This window comes from Gracilinanus agilis, chromosome 4 (genome assembly GCF_016433145.1).
Source record: "Gracilinanus agilis isolate LMUSP501 chromosome 4, AgileGrace, whole genome shotgun sequence".
NCBI lineage: Eukaryota > Metazoa > Chordata > Mammalia > Didelphimorphia > Didelphidae > Gracilinanus > Gracilinanus agilis.
Genome location: NC_058133.1, coordinates 333,740,116 through 333,765,144, shown reverse-complemented (window position 1 = coordinate 333,765,144; position 25,029 = coordinate 333,740,116). Strand labels below are relative to the sequence as shown.

At 37.1% G+C, this 25,029-nt stretch overlaps 1 protein-coding gene across 1 annotated transcript in view; it reads left to right on the top strand.

Annotated features, from left to right (window-relative positions):
- The window catches only part of MDN1 (midasin AAA ATPase 1), a 202,059-nt gene that overhangs the window by 96,505 nt on the left and 80,525 nt on the right, over positions 1-25,029 (top strand). Inside the window, exons 36-47 of the mRNA XM_044675390.1 lie at positions 4,560-4,768; positions 7,911-8,033; positions 9,464-9,661; positions 11,579-11,686; positions 13,927-14,115; positions 16,100-16,189; positions 16,286-16,549; positions 17,675-17,936; positions 20,156-20,315; positions 20,904-21,020; positions 21,956-22,164; positions 22,582-22,730. Coding sequence (XP_044531325.1) covers positions 4,560-4,768; positions 7,911-8,033; positions 9,464-9,661; positions 11,579-11,686; positions 13,927-14,115; positions 16,100-16,189; positions 16,286-16,549; positions 17,675-17,936; positions 20,156-20,315; positions 20,904-21,020; positions 21,956-22,164; positions 22,582-22,730 — 2,078 coding nt within the window. The remainder of the gene's footprint in view (positions 1-4,559; positions 4,769-7,910; positions 8,034-9,463; positions 9,662-11,578; positions 11,687-13,926; positions 14,116-16,099; positions 16,190-16,285; positions 16,550-17,674; positions 17,937-20,155; positions 20,316-20,903; positions 21,021-21,955; positions 22,165-22,581; positions 22,731-25,029) is intronic.

Sequence of the window (25,029 nt, the reverse complement as noted above, 5' to 3'; positions counted from 1 at the left end):
AATGGTGATTAGGCAGTCCTAAAAGACAATGGGTATCCACCTCAGAGAAAGAACAGTTGAAGTCGTATTTCACATCAGGGTGTTTATGTTTTATTTTGGAGTTTTGGCTACATTTGACTTTGCTCTTATGACAGTGACCAATATTGAAGTGTGTTTTGCATGACAATTTAAAAATGGGGGGGGGGGAAGAAGTGATTACGATTGCAGCCCCCAAAACTATTCTATAACTTCTTTTGTAACTGAGTTACAGAGAATGTTCTGCTTTGATCCGAACAACTCTTAGAAATACAATGTTTACTTATGGGTGACATTTTGGGAAGGACATTGATTGACTAGCTGTAATATAAAGCAAGTAGGGGTGATTACTCTAGAAAAGAGATGACTTTATTAGGTACAAGATTATTGTCTTCTCAGGGCTGACATTAAAAAACAAGGCTAGTCTCTTTCTCCTTAACTTCAAAAGCTAGAACCAGGAATAGTGAGTTGTCTTAAATGAGCATTTTGGCTTTTTGTAATGTGTAATTTTACTGGAACTAAGGGAAACTAAGTCTCCAACCCAAAAAGAAATAGGTTTATTGCAAGGGGGCCAGTCTCACAATAAAGCCAGACTTCTGGTCAAGATCAAAATACCCTTGAGAGGATTTCTTTTATACCCCAATAATATCACAGCTTACGAAATAATCCAAGGTAGTGATAGAGACACGTGAATTGGTTGAAGTAATCAGGAAATACTGATTGGTAGTCTGATTGGTAGAAGAAGTTACTTGGTGATGACTTGAAAGTCACTTGATAGACAAGAGGGAGAGCGGGGGAGCCTGAATGCTACTTTCTAAGCCTGATGATGTCAAGGATGATCTATACTAAGATGATCAGGGTAAGGAGGAGGTGCCAGGCCCCCAAGTGGGGCAAAAGCCTGATGATGTATACTAGGCTGTGTACAAAGGTGAAGGAGTGTCACCAGGCTTCTAACCAAGGCAAAAGCCTCTATGCTAATGAAGACCCAATCACAAGTTCAAGACCATAATTGCTGAGGGTGCATGATAGGGCAAGTTATAGGCTAAGGCTAAAACTGAGGCCTATGCTAACAATGATTAACTATATTAAAGCAGTTCTTTTCTTTGGTTCAAAACTTTAAAAACTTATACTAAAATAATCACAAAAGACCTACAAAAATGATCACTTTTGCTAACATAGTTTAACTCTTAGAATTACAATGATAATTACCTCTATACTACTGCTAGCATTAAAATTGAATCCTCATATTAAGGGAGCAGGGGATTTTTCATTCACATTGTGATATGAGCTGAAGTTAGAATGAGCTGTAGTGATAGGTAATGTGCATTCCCTTTTAAGCAGAGGCTGGTTGGCCTTTCTTGTTAGACATTCCTGTTCAAGGATGGGTTGGGCTAGATGACCATTGTTTGTGCTGTCATTCTTAAAGGACTATAGAATAGGTAATTCCAGTGTTTGCTCATTACATAGTGTCTGAAAAATAATCCATTTCATGTGTCAGTTTAAGGGAACCTTTGCCAAAGCTTTGGTTATTTTAGGATACCGTTGGCCATTAATGCCAGACTTTCTCAAGGTTTTTTTTTTTTTTTTTAAATTTTTAAACATTTATTAATATTCATTTTTAACATGGTTACATGATTCATGCTCCTACTTTCTCCTTCACCCCCTCCCTCCCCCCACCCATGGCCAATGCACATTTCCACTGGTTTTAACATGTGTCATTGATCAAGACCTATTTCCAAATTGTTGATAGTTGCATTGATGTGGTAGTTTCGAGTCTACATCCCCCATCTTGTCCTCCTCAACCCATGCGTTTAAGCAGTTGTTTTTCTTATATGTTTCCTCTCCTACAGTCCTTCCTCTGAATGTGGGTAGCGTTCTTTACCATAAATCCCTCAGAACTGTCCTGTGTCATTGCATTGCTGCTGGTACAGAAGTCCATTACATTCGATTTTACCACAGTATATCAGTCTCTGTGTACAATGTTCTTCTGGCTTTGCTCCTTTCATTCTGCATCAGTTCCTGGAGGTCTTTCCAATTCACCTGGAACTCCTCTTTTCTCAAGGTTTTTGAATTGTTCCCTGGGGCAGGTAGACTGGGGAAGAATAGTTATCAAAGCTTCTTGAGTTGAATTTAGGCTTCACTTCTTGGTGATAGAATACTGTGTATGATAGAAGCTGATTCAACACATCCCCAGAAATACATGGCGTGGCTGTGTGAAAGTAATGGGAAGTGCAATGTCACACCATTATGATATTTAATTAAATAAGGTATTAGCTTCATCATCCTGTTTGATTAAAAAAACTTAGCTCATCAGTATACAAGGATTCCCATCCAGGTTTGTCACTTCTCTGTACAACTTACATAAGTCAGACCTTTTGAATCTTAGTTTCCTCAGTTGTCAAATGAGTAAATTGGACTGGGATGCTCTTTATTTCCTTTCCAGCTCTTAAAATTCTTTGATTCTCTGTCATGAACAAATAGTTTGGATATCCATTTGATTATTGTTCTGCTCAATACTTAAAGAATTTATAGGGAATATTATCTTTATCACCTGATTATTGTATATATTTTTCTCCTCATCCCCATTCCATTCTTTCTTTTATTCCATTCTTCCTGGAGAAAATTCTCTGTCCTTTAAGGTCTTGCTGCTGAAGGAAATGTTTTGCTTTTTGTATCCTCAGCACTTAGGACAGTGCCTGGTACATAATAGGCCTAACTTAATAAATGCTTATTGATTGGTTCCTTCCATCCCTGAAAGTTGTCACTGGAAGCCTACCTTCTTCCATCAGAGCTACCTTTAGGAACTTTGAGCAAAAGAACTTTGGTTTCTGCTGCCAAGGCTGCAGAGAGTGAGAGAGTTGTTCTTGGTTTGGAGAGATGGAGCCTTACAGAAGTTTTCTTAAGGAGTCATGATTGTTGCTGTGTTATACTATTAGTGCAACCATTCAGCTGCCCTTGGAGTAAATGAGCCTCTTTACCCATACAGTAACATGGCACCAAACATCACTGTGCTTGGGATTGAGTCAGTTTTTCCACTTAGTAGGCCCATAACTGTTCCCTAGTCATTTAACTTTTCTGAATCTTATTTTCTTAACCTGTAAAATAGTGATAGTGATAATGCCTTCTTCATAGGATTGTTGTGAGGAACATGCTTTGTAAATTTTAAAGCTCCACCTTTTATCAAGCATTGATTGAAATCTTCCTACATGCCAGGCATTGGCTAAACTTTCTGGGTACACAGAAAGGCAAAAGCATGGTCTGCTTCCTCTAGGAAAATGAGGACATGCAGGCCCCTTTGCATATACATGATAGATACAGTGTAGGTGGGAGACAGCCTCTCACAGAAGGCAGTGGTAGCATGGGTGTGAACTGAGGCCTGAGAGTTAAGGAAGATGGGAGGCAGAGGTAGGAAAGGACATTCTGGATGTAGTGGATAGCCTGTGAAAAGGCAGAGTCTCATGCGAGAGAGACAGGAAGGAGATCCTTGCTGCTGAATCTGAGAAAACATGGAGAGGATAAAATGTCAGGCCACTGGAAAAGTGGGAAGGGCCAGGTCATAAAGGATTGTTAAATTCCAGAGAATTTTTATATTGGGTTTTGGAGGCATCAGGGAGTCACTTGAGTGTAGCTGGGCTTGAGTAGGGTTTGGCACTGAGAGGAGGGGATCCTGGAGGAAGGAGACCGGTTGATCGCCCTGGAAGTCTGGTTGGTAATCATAGCCTCAGGTAATGGAGGTTGTGAGGCCCTCTCTGTGTGTGAGTGGATAGAAGGGGATAGAGAAGGGAGATGATCTGAATATAGAAATAGCATAATTTGGTTATTTTGGTTGAATGTGACTACTTACTATTTATTAACTATCATTCATGTACCTTGATTTCCTTGGAAAATGAGACCCAAGTTCTAAATAATTGGTTTTAAATGAACTCGATTATTGATGAGAACTTTGTAAATTGAAATATATATGTGAAAGATAGTGTAGTATAGTGAATAATGTGCTGGCCTAAGAGGATGACTTAGATTCAAGTCCTGCCCCTTGCAAAGCGGAGGGGTGGGGGGTGGGGGAGGCGGGTTATGTGACTCCTTGACAAATCATTTAACCTGCCGGTGCTTCTACATAGTGCTGGAAGTTTATAAATTGCAGAGCAGTTGCCAAATCGACATCAGTGGAGGGAGATTTCTCATCTGGAAGCTCCTTACATTAGTGAAATAACAGTTCTGAACAAATATTTGAATGCATGTGTGTAGATTTAATTATAGATTTAATAATTCAACATATATGTATCCATACATATGTGGGTGGAGATGGCTTCTAATAAAAGTTGACAGGCATTTCAGAGACTTAAAGAGTTTAGAAAGCATCAATTTAGGCATAAGGCCATTATAAATGTTAAACTAGTTAATAAATAATAATAGTTAATAATAAGGTAGTTAAATAGTTAATAACAAAGTTTATAAATGTTAAACTGCATAGTATGCTGACCATCAGAATCATCACATCTATTTTGAAGTCCTCTAACTTCTACACATTTCTTTTTTGTTCTTAGGAACTGTTTTGCAAAGGCAGGATGCTTCAGATTATGCACTCAATGCAGGCACTACAGCCATGAATGCCCAAAGGCTCTTAAGGGCTGCAAAACTGAATAAACCCATTCTCTTGGAGGGCTCTCCTGGGGTGGGCAAAACCAGTTTGGTATCTGCAATTGCAAAAGCTTCTGGTAACCACCTTGTGCGAATCAACCTGTCTGAACAAACGGTAAGCTTAGCCAGTATTCCTTGGGCTGGACAGATGTTGCTATGATATTACCTATTCATAGATGTTCATAAGAAAGAAATTCAAAAGCACTACCTGCATCAGACATAAATATGATGGTAAAGGGATGTTTATTCCCTGCTCTAACTATTATGCCAATGATGTAGTTAATGATTTTGTTTTCTCTTTTTCTGTTGCTTAAGAATTTTCTAAATTTCTGCTTTAAAAGTGGGAAAGCTTTGTGGACTTTGTAGCTACTGGCAAATATATCTATGATGACTTGTAATTATGAAGGTGTGGTTTAGGGTAACTGACTTGGAGTACTTTCCTATATAGTATTAAGTCTAATTAAGAATTATGTCAGGGTTACTTAGGTCGCACCATGGATAAAGCACCAGGCCTGAATTTGGGAGGACCAGGGTTCAAATCAGGCCTGACACTTCCTAGTTATATGACCTTAAGCAAGTCACTTAACTTCAGTTGTCTAACTCTTGCTACTATTCTGTCTTAGAACTAATACTAAGTCATGAAGTAAAGACTTTAAGTAAGCCTAGAGAATAAAAATTAAATTCTACCAAAATTTTGCCTTTAATAACCAGTGGTTGTAAGGTGGATATCCATCTTGCACTAATTGCTCACTGTTTAGCTTTGAGTTCAATAACTACTATTCTCTATGCCTCTTTCCTCTATTGGATGTAAAGATAATTCTTTTTTTTTTCCCTTAAATTTCTGACCTCTTAATGACCAAGAACAATTTTTATATAATGTAACTCTTGTGAGGTAGGTAAGTAGTGAGGTAGGTAAGTAAACAACCCATATGGGTAGATAGAGGTCTGAGTAAATAATATACTCACATATTAAGCAATGAGGATTAGAATAGAAAATCTCTCTCCCTAGCTTCAACCCCATGATCTCAATAAATTTAACTTGAACAATAATGATCTTTAAGGGTTATGATGATTTAAAATTTTGTCCACTGGGTTCGCTCACATATTGTTGCATATTAGTAGATATGGGACTGCTTTTTAGTCTATACCCTTCTCCCAACTAATGTCCATCAGTTACAATTATCAAGGTAGACCTCCAAATGTGTCAAATTAAGACATTGTCCTGTGAGGATTAACATTCTGCTTGGAATTTTTTTAAAAATTGCAACAAAAGAACTTGAAAAGGTATTGTAAGTAATTGTTTTCAGTGAAGGTGCACCACAATACTACTAAGAAAAGGAAAGATGCTTTAAATTTAAATGGTCATGTTTACACAAGTATAAGAAGACACTAACTTCTGAAAATACTAGGTTTTATTCACACCTTAGAGGTAAATAATAACCTTAATAGGATGACTAAGTTTCTTTGTAGATCACTATGTCACATTAAAATACAAAAATCCATAAACAAACAGACAGTTATGAACATTAGATGTGGTCTTACTGGAAATTCTTAACCGTATACTAGTTGTAGAGACAATTCTTAATTTAATGTGTTGAAGAATTTTGGGGGGCAGTTTGGGTCTTTCCCTACTCCAAACTGTATTCTGCATTCTTCCCCCAAAAGATTTTCTTTTGATGCCAGCAGATATGGCAGTGTGGATAAAGTGTAGGATGCAGAATCAGGAAAACTTGGGTTCATATTCCTTTTGTGTCACTGTGTGACTTTGGGAAAGTCTTCATTTGTTAAATGGGATTAATAATAATTGTATCTCAAAGGAGTTGTATGAAGCTCAAATGAGGTCATTTGAAAACTTTGAAATGATATTTGTTTTTCTGAAAGTCAACAGATTACGTTTTTTTAAGTATTAACTTCTATAATAATGAAACAAAGTTAGACCAATTTAATTAGTTTATATTTAACAATTCAACATTTAAGTTACTTCCCAAGTGCAAGGTACCTAGGATACTCGAAAGATGAAAGCAAAAGATTCCTGCCCCATAAGAACTACATTCTATAGCTAGGGTGTGTAGTGGTAGTGGAGAAGGGAGATGGGATGCATTGGCAATGCTGATTTATTAATACAAATCAAGCTTAAAAAATTTTTATGGGGATGTTTTCATGGCTTGTCTACCCAAGCTGGTCCCAGTCCCTTTATAGCTTCCTCTTAAACTATACTAACCTGTAGCCTTCTGTGATTACAAATTTGTTTTTTGTTTGTTGATTGTATTGATTTTTTTAATGCTTGTGACACTGATAGGTTTGGAATAAGGAGGGCTGGATCTTCGTACTTTCTTTCTGAATGATGGTGTAACAATGATGCTTAGTTTGCATAGGTTATGTTTCCATCACCTTTTGATTTCCAAGGTGCTATACTTCTCAATCCTGCTGGTTTCTGATTTTCTAAATGTTGGTTTGGCCTTGATTTCTGCTGCCATACCTCATAGTGGGAAAAGATGAGATGTTACAATGCTGCTGGGTAAAATTAACATGCCAGTTTAGGATTGCTCATCATAGGTAACTGTCTATTAAAATAAGCTAGAAAAATGGGGAGCCATCTTTCTAGAAGGTATAGTCTTTTTTGGGGGGCATTTTAATCACTTTATTTCAATAGTTCCAAGTTATTTCCAACCGAGTTGTATCAGTTCATAGTACCACCAATAATACATCAGTGTGCTTATGATTCTATAACCCTCCGACATTTATTATTGCCACTCTTTCTCATCTTTACCAAATTGCAGGTTTTGAGGTGAAACCTCATGGTGGTTGTGATTTGCATTTCTCTTATTATTAATGTTATGGAGCATTCTTTCACATGATTGTGAGTTCTTTGTAATTCTCCTTTTGAAAATCATGCATTCATATCCTTTGATCCCATATCCATTGGGGTAGAAGGTATAGTCTTATGATAGTGTCTTGCATATATTCTGAAATTTATTCTTTTTAACAGGAGAAAGCAAAAATGTTAGTCTCTCTTTCTCATCACTGGTCATCTTCATGAATTAAAACTTAGGGGAATGACCACTAAGTAATTGATATTAGACCCTGAGTTAGTGAAAAGGAAAATGCCTTAAAGACTTCCTTTTTAAAGAAAACTACTGGATTACCATATCTAGATTTGATCTTAAAATAAATGGCTTAGCCATTGTACTCCCAATTATAAGCAAATCAGTTGCATCATATTTGACAATTTATTTTCCCCTTGTTCTACTCTGAAGGACATCACAGACCTGTTTGGAGCAAATTTACCTGTTGAAGGGGGAAAAGGAGGAGAATTTTCATGGCGTGATGGCCCCTTACTGGCAGCACTGAAGGCAGGTCATTGGATCGTGTTAGATGAGGTCAGTCCTCTGTGTGTATTTGTATATGCACGTGCATTTTTCACCTAAGCTCTGGAACTTTATGCTTTACAGGGAAGACTTTACTATATGCACAAAGATGAGTGGGAAGGGTAGAAGAGAACAAGCATTTCATTAAACACCTACTTATATGCTGGGGACTTTGCTTTTAGCTAAGCACTTTACAAATATTTCAGATACTTTTTAAGTTAGACTGCTTAGGAAAAATGTTAACTTAGTATCAGATGAAAAGAATGTGCTCTAACATATCCATCAACATGCATTTTTTTAAACAAAAAAGCTAATTGAGGAATGAATGCATTTAGCATAGTTCTTGTTAGAAATGTGACATAATATTCTTAAATTGTTTTCTTTTTTAGAGAAGTCAGTACAAAATAGTGTTTGCATTGCAATGAAAAACATTTCTCTAGTTTCCTCAATCTAACTTGATTTTCTCTGCCTTTTTCTACCAATTTTGTCTTGGTAAATATTTTAACAATTGACTTTCCAGAAAAATATCCATTTCATCTATCCATACACAGACACATACATACATGTATTCACACATACATGTATGACTTTTCAAAGTTTAATCTGCATTATTATCACTTTCTTAAATCTAGACAATCAACAAAACAATAACTCAGGTGCTAATATGTAGTATTTGTTGTCCAAGGTATAAATACTCATATTGAAAATTTAACAGTCTCAACAGCCAGTTTGACCTGGCTCCATCATGCCCCTGACCTTAATTCACTTTATGGCAGTGTATCCGTTGGTCTTTGTCACATAGTGTATGTTCAGTAATGATTGTGATCAGCGAAGTGTACTTGTATTTTGCCTCTTTGGTGCATGGTTGCCATCTTGTGGCCAAAATTGATCACTATAAGTTTCCCCCACAAAATCTCCGAATGGGAAAATCAAATAACTTGAACTTTCCTTAGATAAATGCTTCTCAAGAGCACACACTATTTCAGTTCTGTCTTTGATTCATATCTAATAATAACTATAGAACCTTTATAACCTTTAGAAGTTCTTGATGAGTGAATGTCTTATCCCTTTGTTTTATAAATGTGAAAATTGAAGCCATAAGAACTTACTCTTTGGTTTTTCTTCACTGTGCATTGTCATTATTTTCAAGAAAGCAAATTGTATGTGTATGCATTTCTATGTGTCTGTGTTTTACCAAATGAACAGAGTGTTCTGTAGTTTTAAGGGTTAGGGAGTTCAGACCATTTTACCAAGTTTCTAATGTATTGAAGATTTCTCCCAGGGTGTGACACATAGTGACATTGTAAGAGTAGCTGAAATTTTTAATCCTTTGAACTTTGTAAAATCTAAAACTCAACTAATTTACTGATAGAAGAGATCTGTATATCATATATCAATCAGTTGTAGTAACCTCTTCTTCCTTCCCTTCCCTTTGGCCATAGTTAAACCTGGCTTCTCAGTCAGTATTAGAAGGACTGAATGCCTGTTTTGATCATCGAGCAGAAGTTTACATTCCCGAAATAGGTATGAACTTTAAAGTTCAGCACAAGAAGACGAAGATCTTTGGCTGTCAGAATCCATATCGACAAGGAGGGGGAAGGAAGGGTTTGCCTCGGTCCTTCCTTAATAGGTTCACTCAGGCAAGTGTTCATATTTGTTGTTGCAAAATTCACAGATGGTGGGGGCTTGTCTATAATCCAATTGGTGAAAGAACTGCTTAGGAACCTTAGGAGAGAATTGATTTTGTGACTTAGCTCAATGATTTTGTATCTTTACCTGGGTAGCATTTAAGGGGCCTGTCTTCCAACTCGGGGCACTAAGAAGGCCATGCTGTGTTTTATAAACCCATATTAGTGTTTGTCATTTTACATCTGAGAGAATTCAGTATATCTGGTATGAAGTTAGTTATAAGTAATGAAGTTAAATGAACTCATGGTTATTTCGGGGCCGATTCATCCAGTTTGTGGATTATCACAAAGACAGCTGGGTATAGAGAACAGAGAGGTCTGGGTTTAAAGCCTTCCACTGAGTCATATTGACTGTGCTATGACCTTGGAAAAGTCTTTTAACCTTTTAGCATCCCATGAAGCTTTTAAGATTATAGAAAAATTGCTCATCTGCATTGGCAGATAGTTTTTCATCACCAAGGAGTATTCCCTAAAATGATGCAATCACAGTTTTTTTGGCAGGGGGCTGGGAGTCGGGAAGTGAGGTACTATTAAGACCATTCACTTATGTAAGGGTGAAAAAGGGGTTTTATGGGTTCAATATACGCCAGAGGATTGAACTATTATCAATCCTCCATTAAGAATAATCTTAAGTCAAAATTGACTTTTATGGAAGTTTATTTACAATTAGGAAATTTACAAGGTAGAGAAATTGAGAGAGAGAAACTCTGGCCTGGACGAGAGGCCCAGACCAGGTAAGAATTTAGAGGCCCCAGCAGAGGGGCACAGAGGTTAATTAAACAAGACTTCTAGCCACAAGGCCTCTTACAATTTGAGAGGCAAGAGAGGCCTCCTTGAGGGTAGAGCCTCCAGAAACACCAAGGCAGGAGAAAGAGAGTCAGCCTAACTTACCCACCTGACAGTTCAAAGGGAAGCAGTCAGAGGTCCTGAGATCCTTCTGCACCAAGTTCAAAACGCCAACTCCCTCCATAGGAAGTTACCATCATATTTAAAAGATAGCATCTTTTGTCACTTCCTGCATCCACCTCCTAATTTGCATGTCCAATCACAATAACTGCTATCCCTTTTGTTTCAGAGTTTGGCTAATATGTCCTCTGTACATTAGATGTAGATTTAACTATCCTCATTATATTTGTCCAGTTTGCTGAATTAGCCAAAGTTGAGTGTCTGTTCATTGTATTGGACATATTTTTCAAGAACATTGTGAAGAAAATTACTAATCTTTCTTCTTTCCAAGTTTTTTTCCTTAAGACTGTGAAGGGTAATAAAAAGAAGTCTTCTTTGCTGATTGAGAATTACAATATTAGGCCTGGAGTCAGGAGGACCTGGATTCAAATTTGATTTCAAATAAATTCAAATTATTTCAAATCTGGTTCAAATTAGAATTACTACTAAGACAGAAGGTGGTAAGGGTTGTTAAAAAAAAGAATTTGAAGAGGCTTTATTATTCTAGGACAGTGATGGGCAAACTTTAAAGAGGGGGCCAAAGGAAAGGAAAGCTCATCTGTCAGCCTGTATCTAAGGTAACTCTTTTGAAGTTTCATTGTATTGTATCCTTTGTATTCGTCAGATTAGGAATAATGGTGTGGGGCTGATAGAACATTTTCAGGGGCCGCATCTGGCCACGGGCTATAGTTTGCCCATCATTGTTCTAGGGCATAGTAGGAAAGAGTAAATTAATTTCTATAACAGAAAAGGATGGTTTTTTTTGGGGGGGAGTATTATTTCCAGTTCTGAATCCCATGTTAGTGAAAAATATTTTTATAGATGAATAAATTGTAATTGTCTTCCATAATGCTTTTCATAGTCTGATGAGGAAGAATGATTATGTTTACTTAAATTGTTCCTGGCCTATTTTTTCCCCTCCAGGTCTATGTGGACCCACTTTCAGCCTCTGACATGGAGTTCATTGCTAATACCTTATTTCCTGCCATTGAAAAAAGCATTATTGCAAAAATGGTTGCTTTTAACAAGAAAGTAAGATTACATTTATATATTTTGTTTTCAATATCTCTAGCATGGGTTTAGGCTTGGGGTGAACTTCACTTTGCATATTATGGTAGCTATTTATTCAGTGTGTAATGAGTTTCAGTGGTTGAATCTCCCAGGTTGGAGCTCTCTGTAAAGATGGTAAATCAGTTTGGGATACTATACCTGCCTAGTTTTTTCACTTCATGAAGCTGGAGTATTGTAGGAATATAGTTAGGGATAGTCTGATTTCTAGGGTTAGCTGAAAAAAGGGAATTTTGAGAGAAGCCCTGGGAAAGGATTCTGGGTAAGAAAGGAATTATGGGTCTACAGCTGTAAATAACTGAACTTCACTTCCTTCTTGAATTTTGACCAAGCTGGAGGAAGGTTTTGTCTTTCTGCCTATAATTCCCATCAAGCTGAAGGAGGGTTTTTCCTCTGAGAGATTCTGCCTGGAGGGTCAGGATTTCATGGAGAAGTCCTTGGCATCCAGGTAGAGGATTTACTTGGAGGGAAACAATTTCCCTGAGTCCAGGTTTCATCTGCCAGTGGTCTAGCTGCCAGAATTCCTATTCGTTAAGGTAATCCAAAGCTTTCCATCTATAACTGGTTACTTAATACAGCAGCCAGATCCAGGTTTTTTTCCCTTTCTTTCTTATTAATTTTTGGTAGTAAGTTTAGATTAAGTCTGATAGCACTGGGGGGGAGGGGGAGTTGGGTTCTTAGATAGCATAGGGAGGATTAAATAGGCTCCATAGAAGAAAACAAAGGCTCTCCTTCAGCAGGAGACTTAGAGGTTGGGTGGAGTTAGTTTGGATAGTGCTAGAGTCCTACCTACCAGTTTCTTTATTTTCATAAGCCAGGGGTTTTGTGCTTCACTGGCCCTGGGGAGTTCCTAGGTGGGTTGTAACATCTAACATCCCTCTAGGACTCTTCTACAATACATTTGGCTGAGCCAGGAGGAATTGGAATCATTGAAAAAGAAGATTCTAAAATTTGAAGATGAGCCAGTTAAAGTGGTCAAAGAACTAGAGCGAGTGATTAAAATCTATAATTCAACATTTCATGATTTTGATTTATTGCTGGATGAAATTTTTAGAAGGGAGAAACAGCAGATAGTGGAGCAGACGAATGCAAATGCTGATCTCACACTGTGGTGGCCAGAGTATAATGATCTAGAGATTAATTCCATGGAGAATTATAGGCAACTAGCCATGGCAAGGGAGTCTATACTGGAGACCATGAGGGCTAACTCCAAGTGCCCAGACACATGGTCCAAGTTTGAGCATTTAAGACAAGATAAAGGGAAGACTCTGGCTAGTGTCCTGGATTGGATTATTGACTGGGGAAAGATGGTTTGATCTGGATCTGCTTTTGGATGAGAATGTCAGTCACATCTGGAGGTAGTTTGTAAAAAATGCCTACCCAATGGTAAAGACCTATTTTAGGAATAACTGCCCAAATTAGTTTACCATGGGACTAGATGAGCTTAAGAGAACAGCTACATATATATATCAGGATGAGATAGACAGACAAGAGGGTGATAAAACCAAGTTTATAGAAAAACTAAGAAAGCAGTTGAAGAAAGCTAATAAAAAGGTCCAGGAAAGCGAGATACAGCGAGTTAAGACTGTTGTAGCCCTACAGTCTTACAGATTTCCAAGGCAGGAATACAATCCTAAGCAAACTAGACAAAATCCTCCAGAAGTTGGGTGGAGTTAGTTTGGATAATGCTAGGATCCTACCTACCAGTTTCTTTCCTTTTTAAAATAAAATTTATTTTCATAAGCCAAGGGTTTTGTGCTTCACTGGCCCTGGGAAGTTGCTAGGTGGGTTGTAACATCTAACATCCCTCCAGGGCTCTACTAGAATACTGTATTAACAGTACTACATAGAAATGATCAGTTATACTATTAAGCATTTTTGAGGTTTTTTCTTGGCATTTGAGAAAACAAGTCAACAAAAGGAGGAAAATGAACCAGAAAGCTCATTTATTCATTCATTCATTATTTATTCATTCATTCATTCATTCATTCATTCACTTATTTATTTATTCATTCATTCATTCATTCATTCATCTATTCATTCATTCATTCATTCATTCATTCATTTATTTATTTGTTTGTTTGTTTGTTTGTTTTTCTAGTTTTAAATTCCATCAACTTCTTAAGATTCTTCTTTTCTTGAATTCTTTCAAGAGCATTATAATGCTGAGATAAATTCTCTAAGAAAATTTTTTTGTCTCCTAGATTGATCAAGAAGTGACTTTGGAGAAGAAATGGGGCCAGAAAGGAGGACCATGGGAATTTAACCTACGAGATCTCTTCCGCTGGTGTCAGTTGATTCTCGTTGATCAGTCTCCAGGAGGTTATGATCCTAGCCAGCACGTGTATTTGGTTTATGGGGAAAGAATGAGATCCAGAGAAGACAAAGAGAAGGTGAGTAGTACCCTGCCCTGTTCCCTTTTTTTGGTTCCTGAAACATCGCTTCATTCCTAGTGAGAAGAGGGTAAGGATGGCAATGTGACAAGAATAGCAGTAATATCGAGTGTATTGGAACACTTTAAGAGGAAGGAGGGGGGTTTATTAAGTACCCATTATATGCCAGACTCTGTACCAAAATTATCTGATTTTTATCCTTACAACAACCCCTGGGGGATAAGGTCTATTAAAACCCCTATTTTATAGTTGAGGAAATCGAGACAGTTAAATAATTTGCTGAGGGCCACACAGCTAGTGTGTGGGATTTGAACTGAGGTCCTCTTGATTCTAGGTCAGTATTCTATTCCCTAAGCCCCCTAAATAAGCTGCCTCTTGTAATAGAGGTGTTAAAAGGGGCTCATTCCTATCTTACGGATTGATTGTGTTAATCAGATTTTTATTATGTGTAGTATAAGTCTGAATCTGAGTGACCATGAAAACACATAACAGACTTTTCTATTTATTAGAAGAGTATGTGTTTTATTATAGAGGTATTTAAGAGCCAGTGGAACTTCTTAAGGGACAACTGCTAGGTGGTGCAGGAATAGAGTGCCAGGCCTCAAGTCAGGGAGACTCATCACCTCAGGTTCAAATGTGGCTTCAGACACTTACGAACTGTGTCACTAGGTAAGTCACTTAACATTGTTTGGTTCAATTTACTCATCTGTAAAATGAACTACAGAAGGAAATGGCAAACCATTCCAGTATGAGCAGGAGAGTAACATTCTCAGACCAATATCACTTTCATAGCTATTAGGAGAATGGATTGGTGATGGGAGAAAAAATATTCTTAAATAAATATATGTGAAATAAGTTCAGGTGATGGGAAAAGGAGCTAAAATAGTTTTTCTTTAAAATTGTAAGTAAATTAAAAGTGCTGTGAGATGATTTGTATCTGGTGAATTATCCTCCTTGGTAGTTTGGGGTTTCTTCCTGTATAGATGATTATAACAAGTGGAATATGTTAAGAAGAGAATTTACCTAAGGTCACTAGGTTGCTGTTAAGATATGCCTACACTGTAGGTATCCTGACTCCTTATTCAATAACACTATTCCTATTTTATCACTTATTCTACTATAGTTTCTGGTTTCATATTTTTTGAGATTCATATGGAAAAGTTATTTATATTTTTGATTGTTAATGTATGCTCTTTAAAGTAGTTGTTAAATTTTCCTGTGTGATTTTATTAAATTCATCTTTTTGTAGTTGATTCTAATGCAAGACAATTCTGTGGTCTTTTTAAAAAGAGAAAATGGGGTTTATTCAACAAATAATTTTGGAGCAAACTTTACTGAATTACATCTTTTGAATGCTGGAATAATGGCATTAATTTCCAATAAGATCAATTTTCTAGGGACATTATTATCTAATAATTATTATAGCAGCTAGCATTTATGTAGAACTCTAAAATTTGCAAAGTATTTTTACATACTTTACTTCAATCGAACCTCAAAACTCTTTTGAGATAGTTGCTTTTAGTATCTCTCCTTTTATAGATGAGAAAATAGGGAGAGAAGCGTTTGGTGACTTAAGTACCATTCAGCTAGTTTGTTTAAGAGCCTAGCTACCTCAGAAATGGATTCATGAGCATTTTAGGTTATAATAGTTTCTATTTCCTTCTATCACTTTTTGTGTACCATCTGAAGATATACCAATAACTTGCATTTCCTCTTCTATAGAGAAAGAAGAGATAAAATTTTTGCTTTATTTCTCTTATGTTTTCACCAAAGCTCTCAGATAATTTGGACATGTGTAGCTGCTATATTCTTGAGCCCAACCCCCTTATTTCTTATTGTAGACCTTGTTGTGGAAGGACAATACTTTTGATAACTAAGATAAAGACTTCAGCAATTGTACATACAGAACAGAAATTCTTACACTTAAATGCATAATTAGAAATATATTGAGAAATTTCTGTTTTCCTTTTCCTCTCCTCTTTAGGTCATTTCTGTATTCAAGGAGGTTTTTGGTCCCAGCACTGCCCCATACGTGGGGACAAGACAGTTTCACATCACTCCTTATGAACTTCAGGTGAGGGGAACACAATATTCAGCAGCATCTTTGTTAATATAATTTTTTTCTTGTTTCTTTTGACATGTTCACCTTTGCTTACCTTATTTTTTTTAGGTTGGCTATTCAGTCCTTTCCCGTGGCAGCTACATTCCTCAACCATCCCTGAGACCATTGTCTCTCTTACACCAGTCCTTGAAATTCCTTGAGCCTGTCATGAAGTGTGTACAAATGAATTGGATGGTCATACTTGTGGGGCCTACTGCTGTTGGGAAGACCAGCTTGGTCCAGCTCTTGGCCCACCTGACAGGCCATACATTAAAGATTATGGCCATGAATAGTTCTATGGATACCACTGAACTCTTGGGTGGTTTTGAGCAGGTAACTAATCTGCATTTCTATTTAATTGACTATTTAAAGAACTCTGCCATCTTGTTTTATTTTATTTTTTAAAACCCTTACCTTCCATCTTAGAATTAATGTCATGCATTAGTTCTAAGGCAGAAGAGTTTTAAGGGCTAGGCAATGGTGGTTAAGTGTCTTGCCCAGAGTCACACAGCTAGGAAGTGTCTGATTTGAACTTAGGACCTCTTGTCTCTGGGCCTGGTTCTCAAGCCACTGATTCACCCAGCTGCCCCCTGCTATCTTATTTATTGAAGCCTTTTTACTTTTATATTACATTAATTTCTTCTTTTAGAACCTTACCTTCTAAGCAACAGAATTAGTTGATCAGGGGAAAAAGTGGTTCAACAGAAATTAATGAACATATCTGACAATATATTGGGCATTTCTTTTGGTATTTTTTCATCTCTTCTCTGGAGACAGGTGCATGATTGTTATTTAGTATTTAGGTGCCCCCTACTCCCTTTTCATTTGCATTATTGTATTCACTGTATAGATATATTTTTTTCCTGGTCCTGCTTACTTTACTCTGTATCAGTTCATATATTTTCTAAAGCATTTATTAAACTCCCTACGACACGACACACACTGTGCTAAGAATATTCATGTAAGGTAGATGCTATTATTAACACCCATTTTATTGTTGAGGAACCTGAGACAAGCAGAGGTTAGGTGATTTGCCCATGAATCCTGGTTTGAAATCAGGTCTTCCTAACTGCAGGACTAAATCTCTAGTTATTGTACCAACTAGCTGCTTGTGTAAGTCTTATGATTTCCTGTGCTGCTGAATTCTTCTTTAAAATGACCTGGCTGCTGTCCTTTTGGGATGTTAGTGACTATCCTATTTTGACAAATCTTTTATAAGGGGCAACTAGAGGATAGAGATTGGAGGAGAGGGGAATAAAGAAGTCAGGCCTGGAATTGGGAAGTCCTGGGTTCAAAAGTGACCTTAGACAATTCCCAGCTGTGTCAGCTTGGGTTAGTCACCCCAGTTGCCTAACCGTTACTTACCTATTGTTTTCTGCCTTGGAACCAATTCTTAGTACTGAGTCTAAGACAGAAAATAAATACTTAAAAAAAGCAAACAAAAATATCCTTCGACAGGTTGATATTATACGGCCATGGCGACAGCTGCTCAAAAAGGTGGAGTCTACAGTGAGTGTTCTTCTCAGGGACAGCCTCCTCCTCAATCCTGAAGATGCTGAGGTGGTTCTTCGTGCCTGGAGCAATTTCTTCCTCACCTATAAGCCCAGGACTCTGGGAGAAGTGGGAAAGAGTATCACTGTGGAGATTGTAAACAAGCTAGAAGCAGTATTACTTCTTGTCCAGCGCCTGAACAATAAAATCAACTCCTTCTCCAAGGCAGGTGGGTGCCCTTTGTAGATGGGGAACTCCTGAAGGAAGCTGGTGCTGGCTGTCCTGTCCATGGTGCCTGGACATTGGTGGGCTGTTCCGCTAGCTCCCCAGAACAATTATTCATTAAGTAATTGTTCTCGACATTAGAATCCAAGGATAACTTAGAGACTGAAAATATAGTCAAAAATGGTTGTCTGAGGCAATGAATCAGCAACATTGATTTACAGTAAAGGTTGATTTTTCCTAGCCTTATGTTCATATTGCTGAGATTTGCTGAAGGAATGGACCTGTAGTTTGTGTAGCCGTTGGGTTTTTGACCTGAAGTATGTTATCTATAATTAGGCCATGTTCATTCTCTCAGGATATTAATTGGAAAAGGTATCTCTATTCTTGGTCACTTGTAGCCTTGGAATTTAAAATGTTCATTTTGATGGACAAACCTGTAGGAATGAGTTCACCACTTTATCCATGAGGAAGACAACCATTATACACAGCCCATGTGCCTACTTTGTAAATTCTCTATTCCTTCTTCCTCCTCCTCTTCCCCCTTCTCTGCCTTTGTCTTTCCTTCTCTCCGTCTTCTTTCTTCCTCTTTCCCTTTCCCTCTCCATCTCCTTTTCTCTTCTCCCTCCTCCCTTTTTTCTTTTATTCTCTCCATTCCCTCCCTCTCTCCCACTTTTCCTTTACCTTTTCCTCTCTTTCTCATTCCCTCCCTCCCTTTCCCTTGCTCCTTCATTTTCCTCTCCCTACCTCTCCATCTCTCCTCCATCCTGCTCTTTTTCTTTGCTTAAAATGGAGTCTTATTAAATGACAGTCCCTTTAGGAGACTCTGTAAATAGGAAGTGCCATTTATGCCACATTGGCTGATTGTTTAGTTTTATAATATATTAGCAAATAATATTAAAGTTGGGTATTTATTTATATATGTAGTAAGATTTCAAGTCCTAGTAGAGGCCATTCATGATTGAGGCAAGTGTCTTAAAAGAAAGCAGGATGGGAGTTTTGAGCCTATTGCTGACATGAAAACAGCAATTTGCTTTTGTGACTGAGAGCTTCCTCCTAGGAGGATGAGAGATACCTCGATCTACTCATTAATTAATTAATTTTTGCATGGTATTTGAGTGGGATGAATGGAAACATATGGTGATGGACAAGATGGTATGCTAGAATGCTTGGAACACCACCCTAAATCTAGGAATTTGTATGACACAAATAATTGGACTGGCATAAGTAAATGCTATGAAAGAAGAGATTTACTTAGATTATAACAATATAATTATGAATTTCAGAACAAAGATACAAATTAGTAGTGTTGGTTCTAGTTAGGTTTTGGTTTAATTCTTTTTAGTTCCCTTTTCCTACAATGATGACAGTTGCAAGAGTGTGACTGAAGAGGCATGGGGTGCCTTGTGCTAAATGGTTATGTATTTAGGAGGTTACTGTCATAACTACACACCAGTGAAAAACATTCAGATTTGGATGAAACAAAGAAATCTTCATCTCCTAGGTACCTGAGACAGAGAGGAGTACTGTCCTTCAGTGTCCCCTAACTCCCACTGCCTTGTAATTTTATCTTTTCTAGGCTAGAGACTCCTTGTATGATATCCCTTGAGCCTAATTAATCCACTATAAAAATAAACTCTTTGAAATCTTGGCTTCTTTCTGGATCTGCTTCCTCTCTGGGCATTTGTATAGGCCTCTTGTACCCAACCAGAGAATAAAACTGTATGCAATGTATATGGATCTTGTTTCACATAAGCCAATTGATGACTAAATGCTTAAGGTAGACTTTCAAACTTGATTTCTGGTACCAGCTCCTCCATTTTTTAGTTTAAATGTCAATTTTTCATGAGATGGTCAATTTAAAGGAATCCTAAAATAATGTAACTTCACTGTGCTCCCCCCTTAGCATTTTCATCTAAGAACTATATACAACATCTGATTGAAAAAGATTCTTCTGCTTCTTTCATAGTTTGAGAAAAGTTGAAATGTAGTGAAATTAAATAATTTGTGCCAGCAATAAGTTCTCAGTTAATCCAAAGAAGTGTATCTCTTAGGCAGTTATCACTTAACATCTTAAATCTCAATAAAGATTTCTTAGTGATACAACTTTTTAAAAATTTGATCTATATTGTATCTCTCTTAAATAAAATATTTATCTTTTGATCATTCCCTCTAATTTGCTGACTGTTTTCATTATGTATGAAAATCTTGCCTGTGACATTTCAGAATTTTCCAAACTTGTGGAAGAGTTCCGAAGTTTTAGGTTGAAGCTTATACAGACTGTAGATGGTCGTAGTCATGGAACCTTCGAGTGGGTGGACAGTATGTTGGTTCAAGCCCTACAATCTGGAGACTGGCTTCTGATGGACAATGTTAACTTCTGCAAGTAAGAGGGCATTCATTACTCTTTGGGAATTGTTGGTTGGAGGATAGATTATAATAATAATAATGATACCTACCAAGAAATTAAAAACTAATTACATTTCTTTTAATTTGAACCTTGTTATTATGTCCAGAATTGAATGCTATTTGGTCCTGATTGCTAATATTTAAATTTTTACACTGCACTGTATTTGATACTTTGAGCTGGACTAAAATTCTACAAAATTTTGCTTCCCCCTCACCCCCTCCACCCCCCACCCCCCCACCCCCTGCAAAGTTGTACAGCTTAACTTGGGTTATAGCTGATATCTTAATTCCTGGTATAAAAATGATAATTGTTGCTAATTTCTTAATGACCCTGGAGTAGACCCGACACTCTTGTCTGTGCCCAGACATAACATAGTAGAAAGATTGTTCTGCTTGGATCCAAAGATCTAGGTTCAAGTCCCAACCCTGCCATTTACTTCTTATGTGAAATTGTATCCAAATCTTGAGTTGATTTTGATTGTTGAGGAGTAGCATAGAGAGCTTCATCTTAATTTCACTTGATAATATCAACCTACTTTCCATTTTGAAATTTTTTGCCTCATAGCCCTTCAGTGCTGGATCGCTTGAATGCCCTGCTTGAACCTGGCGGTATTCTCACTGTTAGTGAGAGAGGAGTGATTGATGGATCTACTCCCACTATTGCTCCACATCCCAACTTCAGGTTTTTACTTTTACTTTTTCTTTAAATTGATTCATTTAAAAAAAAAAAAACAACCTTACCCTCCATCTTAGAATCAATACTGTGTTTTCGTTCCAAGGCAGAAGAGCGGTAAGGGCTAGGAAATGGAGATCAAGTGACTTGCCCAGGGTCACACAGCTAGGAAGTGTCTGAGGCCAGATTTGGACCTAGGACCTCCTATCTTTATGCCTGGTTCTCAATTCACTGAGCTACCCAGTTGTCTCCTAGTCTACTTTTTCTTAATCCTCTTTAAGAACATTGTAGCTTTTTCTTCTCCTAGGTTCAGTAGTTAGGTATCCAACAAGAATCTTTCGACTACCTTTTTAGGACCAGGCCAGAGAGGTAATGCAATGACCACTGATCACCATTTTTATGCTTTGGTGCATTATCAGCTATTATTATTATTATCAGTTATTAGATTCAGTGATGCAATCAAGAGGAAAATACATATTGAAGGTAATGGTGACTGCCATAGGGTACGTGTGAGTCAGTGGCCATTTTTACCTGTCCTTAGGAGTTTATACTGCTGAGGTGTCAGGTTCCCAAGATGAAGAGGAGTTTTGTTTTGATTCTGAGCAAGTAGACCTATTATAAAGATGAGCATAACTTTGTTAGGAACTACAGAAGGAGACTATGGGTTTTGGACTCCTTCGGTGCTTTCTTTTCTAATAATTCTAGGTGAGTGACATTGATGAAAATATTAAGCTAGTTTGGAATTTGCTGAACAGATTCCAGTTAAAGACAGAATTGAATCTGTTGGGCTCTTAATTAGCTTTGTTAAGGACTGTGTATTTCCTTTGATTAGGTCCATAGAGATGATGAAACTTAGATTTGCCTTCATTTTACTTAGCCACTGTAATAGTTACAGTGTGATTCTTATGTTTTTCTTTATCTTCTTCACTAACCTTCATTAACAGACTTTTCCTCTCAATGGATCCTATCCATGGAGAAATATCAAGAGCTATGAGGAACCGAGGGATTGAAATTTACATTCCAGGAGAAAGGAATGAGGATAGTCCAGATCCTCTGGATCTGAAATTGCTATTGCATAGTATCGGCTTGGTTGGAGACAATTTATGTGACACCCTTATAGCCATGCACACAGAAACCAGAGAAGTCATTGCAGGTATGTTGCAATATTAATTAGTATGTTAGATGAGCTTACCTATACTAGAGAAATTACAAAGTTTCAAGGAGTAGTGTAATTTCTTGGTGGTTTGAATTAAGGGGATTTTTTTTAGTATTTTGTGAGTTAAATTTTTAATTTTTTGGTTGTAGAAACAGGTTATTCTTGTCATTGTGAGTGTGTACTTTGAGCATGTTCCAGTGTCATGCCACAATTCAGATGCATGCACTTCTGAGGATGAAAGAAAAAGCAAATGTATTATTGACTAAAACCTTGTCCAGAGATAATAGGGCTGCTTGACTGGATATTTGAATGGAGTCGAGAAATCAACTTTTTGGGGGTGTAGGGGAGGCTGTTTGTCATGACAAAACTGGGTGAAAAGCAACTGCTCACAGATGACAATGTTTTCTCTCTAAGGTTCTCCAACATCATCTTTTTCTACCTTTTTTCATACGGCCACACTCATTGCCCAGCGTCTCCTACGCGGTTTGAGTGTAGCCAAAGCCTTTTATGGAGCTTGCTGGGAAGTGTATGTCTGTGCCCAGCAGTCACCAGCCAACCGACAGGTAAAATATTTTAAACCCTTTATTGAATTATAATCTTGAATGAATGAATACAAAGAATACAAAGTAAATATTCACAATGTGCCCAACACAGTGTTACATGAATTGCATATGGTGCTGGGTACCTGTAAAAGCTTTTCCTGTTTTTATTTCTTACCATCTTATACAAAGTGAAGCAACATATTAGGAAGATGGTGGACAGTGCTAAATTAAAGTAAAGGAACCTGGCCTTGAGTCCTACCAGTGTTACATATTATCTCTGTGACCATGAGCAAACCATTTAACCATACTGGGCTTTAGTTTTTTCCTCGTTAAAATTAAGGCACTATATCTGATACCATCATAGGCACCTTTCAGCATTAATTCTATGGCCCTGTGTTCTTAATCCTTTTCATATGCTGAGAAAGACAACATAATAAATGATTTCAGTGGACCTTGACAGTAGAATTGGATGTAATGTGTTATTCATTTTGATACATTCTCTGGGTATTAGGACAATTGCATTTATTTTTGTGGAATTTATTCCACTGACGGAATGAATAAGCAGGATCTAAATTGTGCAGTTGTGTTTTAGTAACTATCTTGACACTGTTGTACAACGTAGTCCAGATATGAGTGAGAGAGACCATCATTTGTGGCTCAAGGGAATTGTATGGATCAGTATAAGGTGTTGGAAGTGTTCTAATTGATCTCTTGGGTATTTTAGATAAAATTGCTCATGCATTAGACAATTCTGCATAATATTGTCAGCCTCAGCATTGGAGAGATTTAGGTTTGATATTTTTATTGAATGTATGATCTTAGACAAGTTTATCTTAAATCTCTCTTTTCTAAGTTTTATTTATTTATATTTTTGTTTATTTTATTTTTTATTTAGACTATTTTTCCATGGTTACATGATTCATGATAATCCCCCTTCTTTCCTTCTCCCTCCCAAATCTGACAAGCTGTTCCACTGGGTTATACATATATCACTGTTCAAAACCTATTTCCGTGTTATTCATATCTGCAGTTGCACGATCCTTTAGCATCAAAACTCCAATCATATCCCTATCCATTATGTGATTGATCACATATTTTTCAAATGCATTTCCATTTCTATAGTTCTTTCTCTGGATATGGATAGCATTCTTTCTCACAAGTGCCTCTGGATCCTGGGTCATTGCATTGCTGCTAGTAGTAAAGTCCATGTACATTATTCTCCTGGTTCTGCTCCTTTCATTCTGCATCAATTCTTGGAAGTTATTCCAGTTCAAATGGAATTCCTCCAGTTTATTATTCCTTTGAGCACAATAGTATTCCATCACCATCATATATACCACAATTTGTTCAGCCATTCCCCAATTAATGGACACCCCCTCATTTTCCAAGTATTTGTCACCACAAAGAGCAGAGTTATAAATATTTTTGTACAGGTTTTTTTCCTTATTATCTCTTTGGGGTACAAAACCAGAAGTGGTATGACTGAATCAAAGGGCTGGCATTCTTTTAAAGCCCTTTGTGCATAGTTCCAATTTGCCCTCCAGAATGGTTGGACCAATTCACAACTCTATCAGCAGTGTATTAGTGTCCCAGTTTTGCCACATCCCCTCCAACATTTATCACTTTCTTTTGCTGCCATATTGGCCAGTCTGGTAGGTGTGAGGTGGTACCTCAGAGTTTTTTTAATATGCATTTCTCTAATTAGGAGATTTAGAACGCTTTTTCATGTACTTATTGATAGTTTTTATTTCATTTTGTGAAAACTACCAATTCATGTCCTTTGACCATTTGTCAATTGGAGAATGGCTTGATTTTTTTGTAAATTTGACTTATTTCCTTGTATATTTGGGAAATTAAACCTTTGTCAGAGAGTTTTGTTATAAAAATGTTCTCCCAGTTTATTGCTTTCCTTCTAATTTTGGTTACATTGGATTTTTTTTGTATAAAAACTTTTTATTTGATATAATCAGTCATTCATTTTACATTTTGTAATATTCTCTATCTCTTGCTTGGTCTTCAATTCCTTCTTTTCCCACAGATCTGACAGGTATACGCTTCTATGTTCACCTAATTTATTTATGATTTCACTCTTTATATTTAAGTCATATACCCATTTTGAATTGATCTTGATATTATTATGAGAAAAGGAGTGAATGGGTGAAAACAGGTTAAGAAAGAGATTTTGCTCAGATATTAATGTGCTGGATCTAGCTGCATGCCCTGGAACTACAGAGCTTGTCCTGAAATCTGGGGAATATATAAAATAGGACATAAAGAGCTGCCAAGGAGCTTTTTGGACTTCCTGTTTGGGGAATAGCCT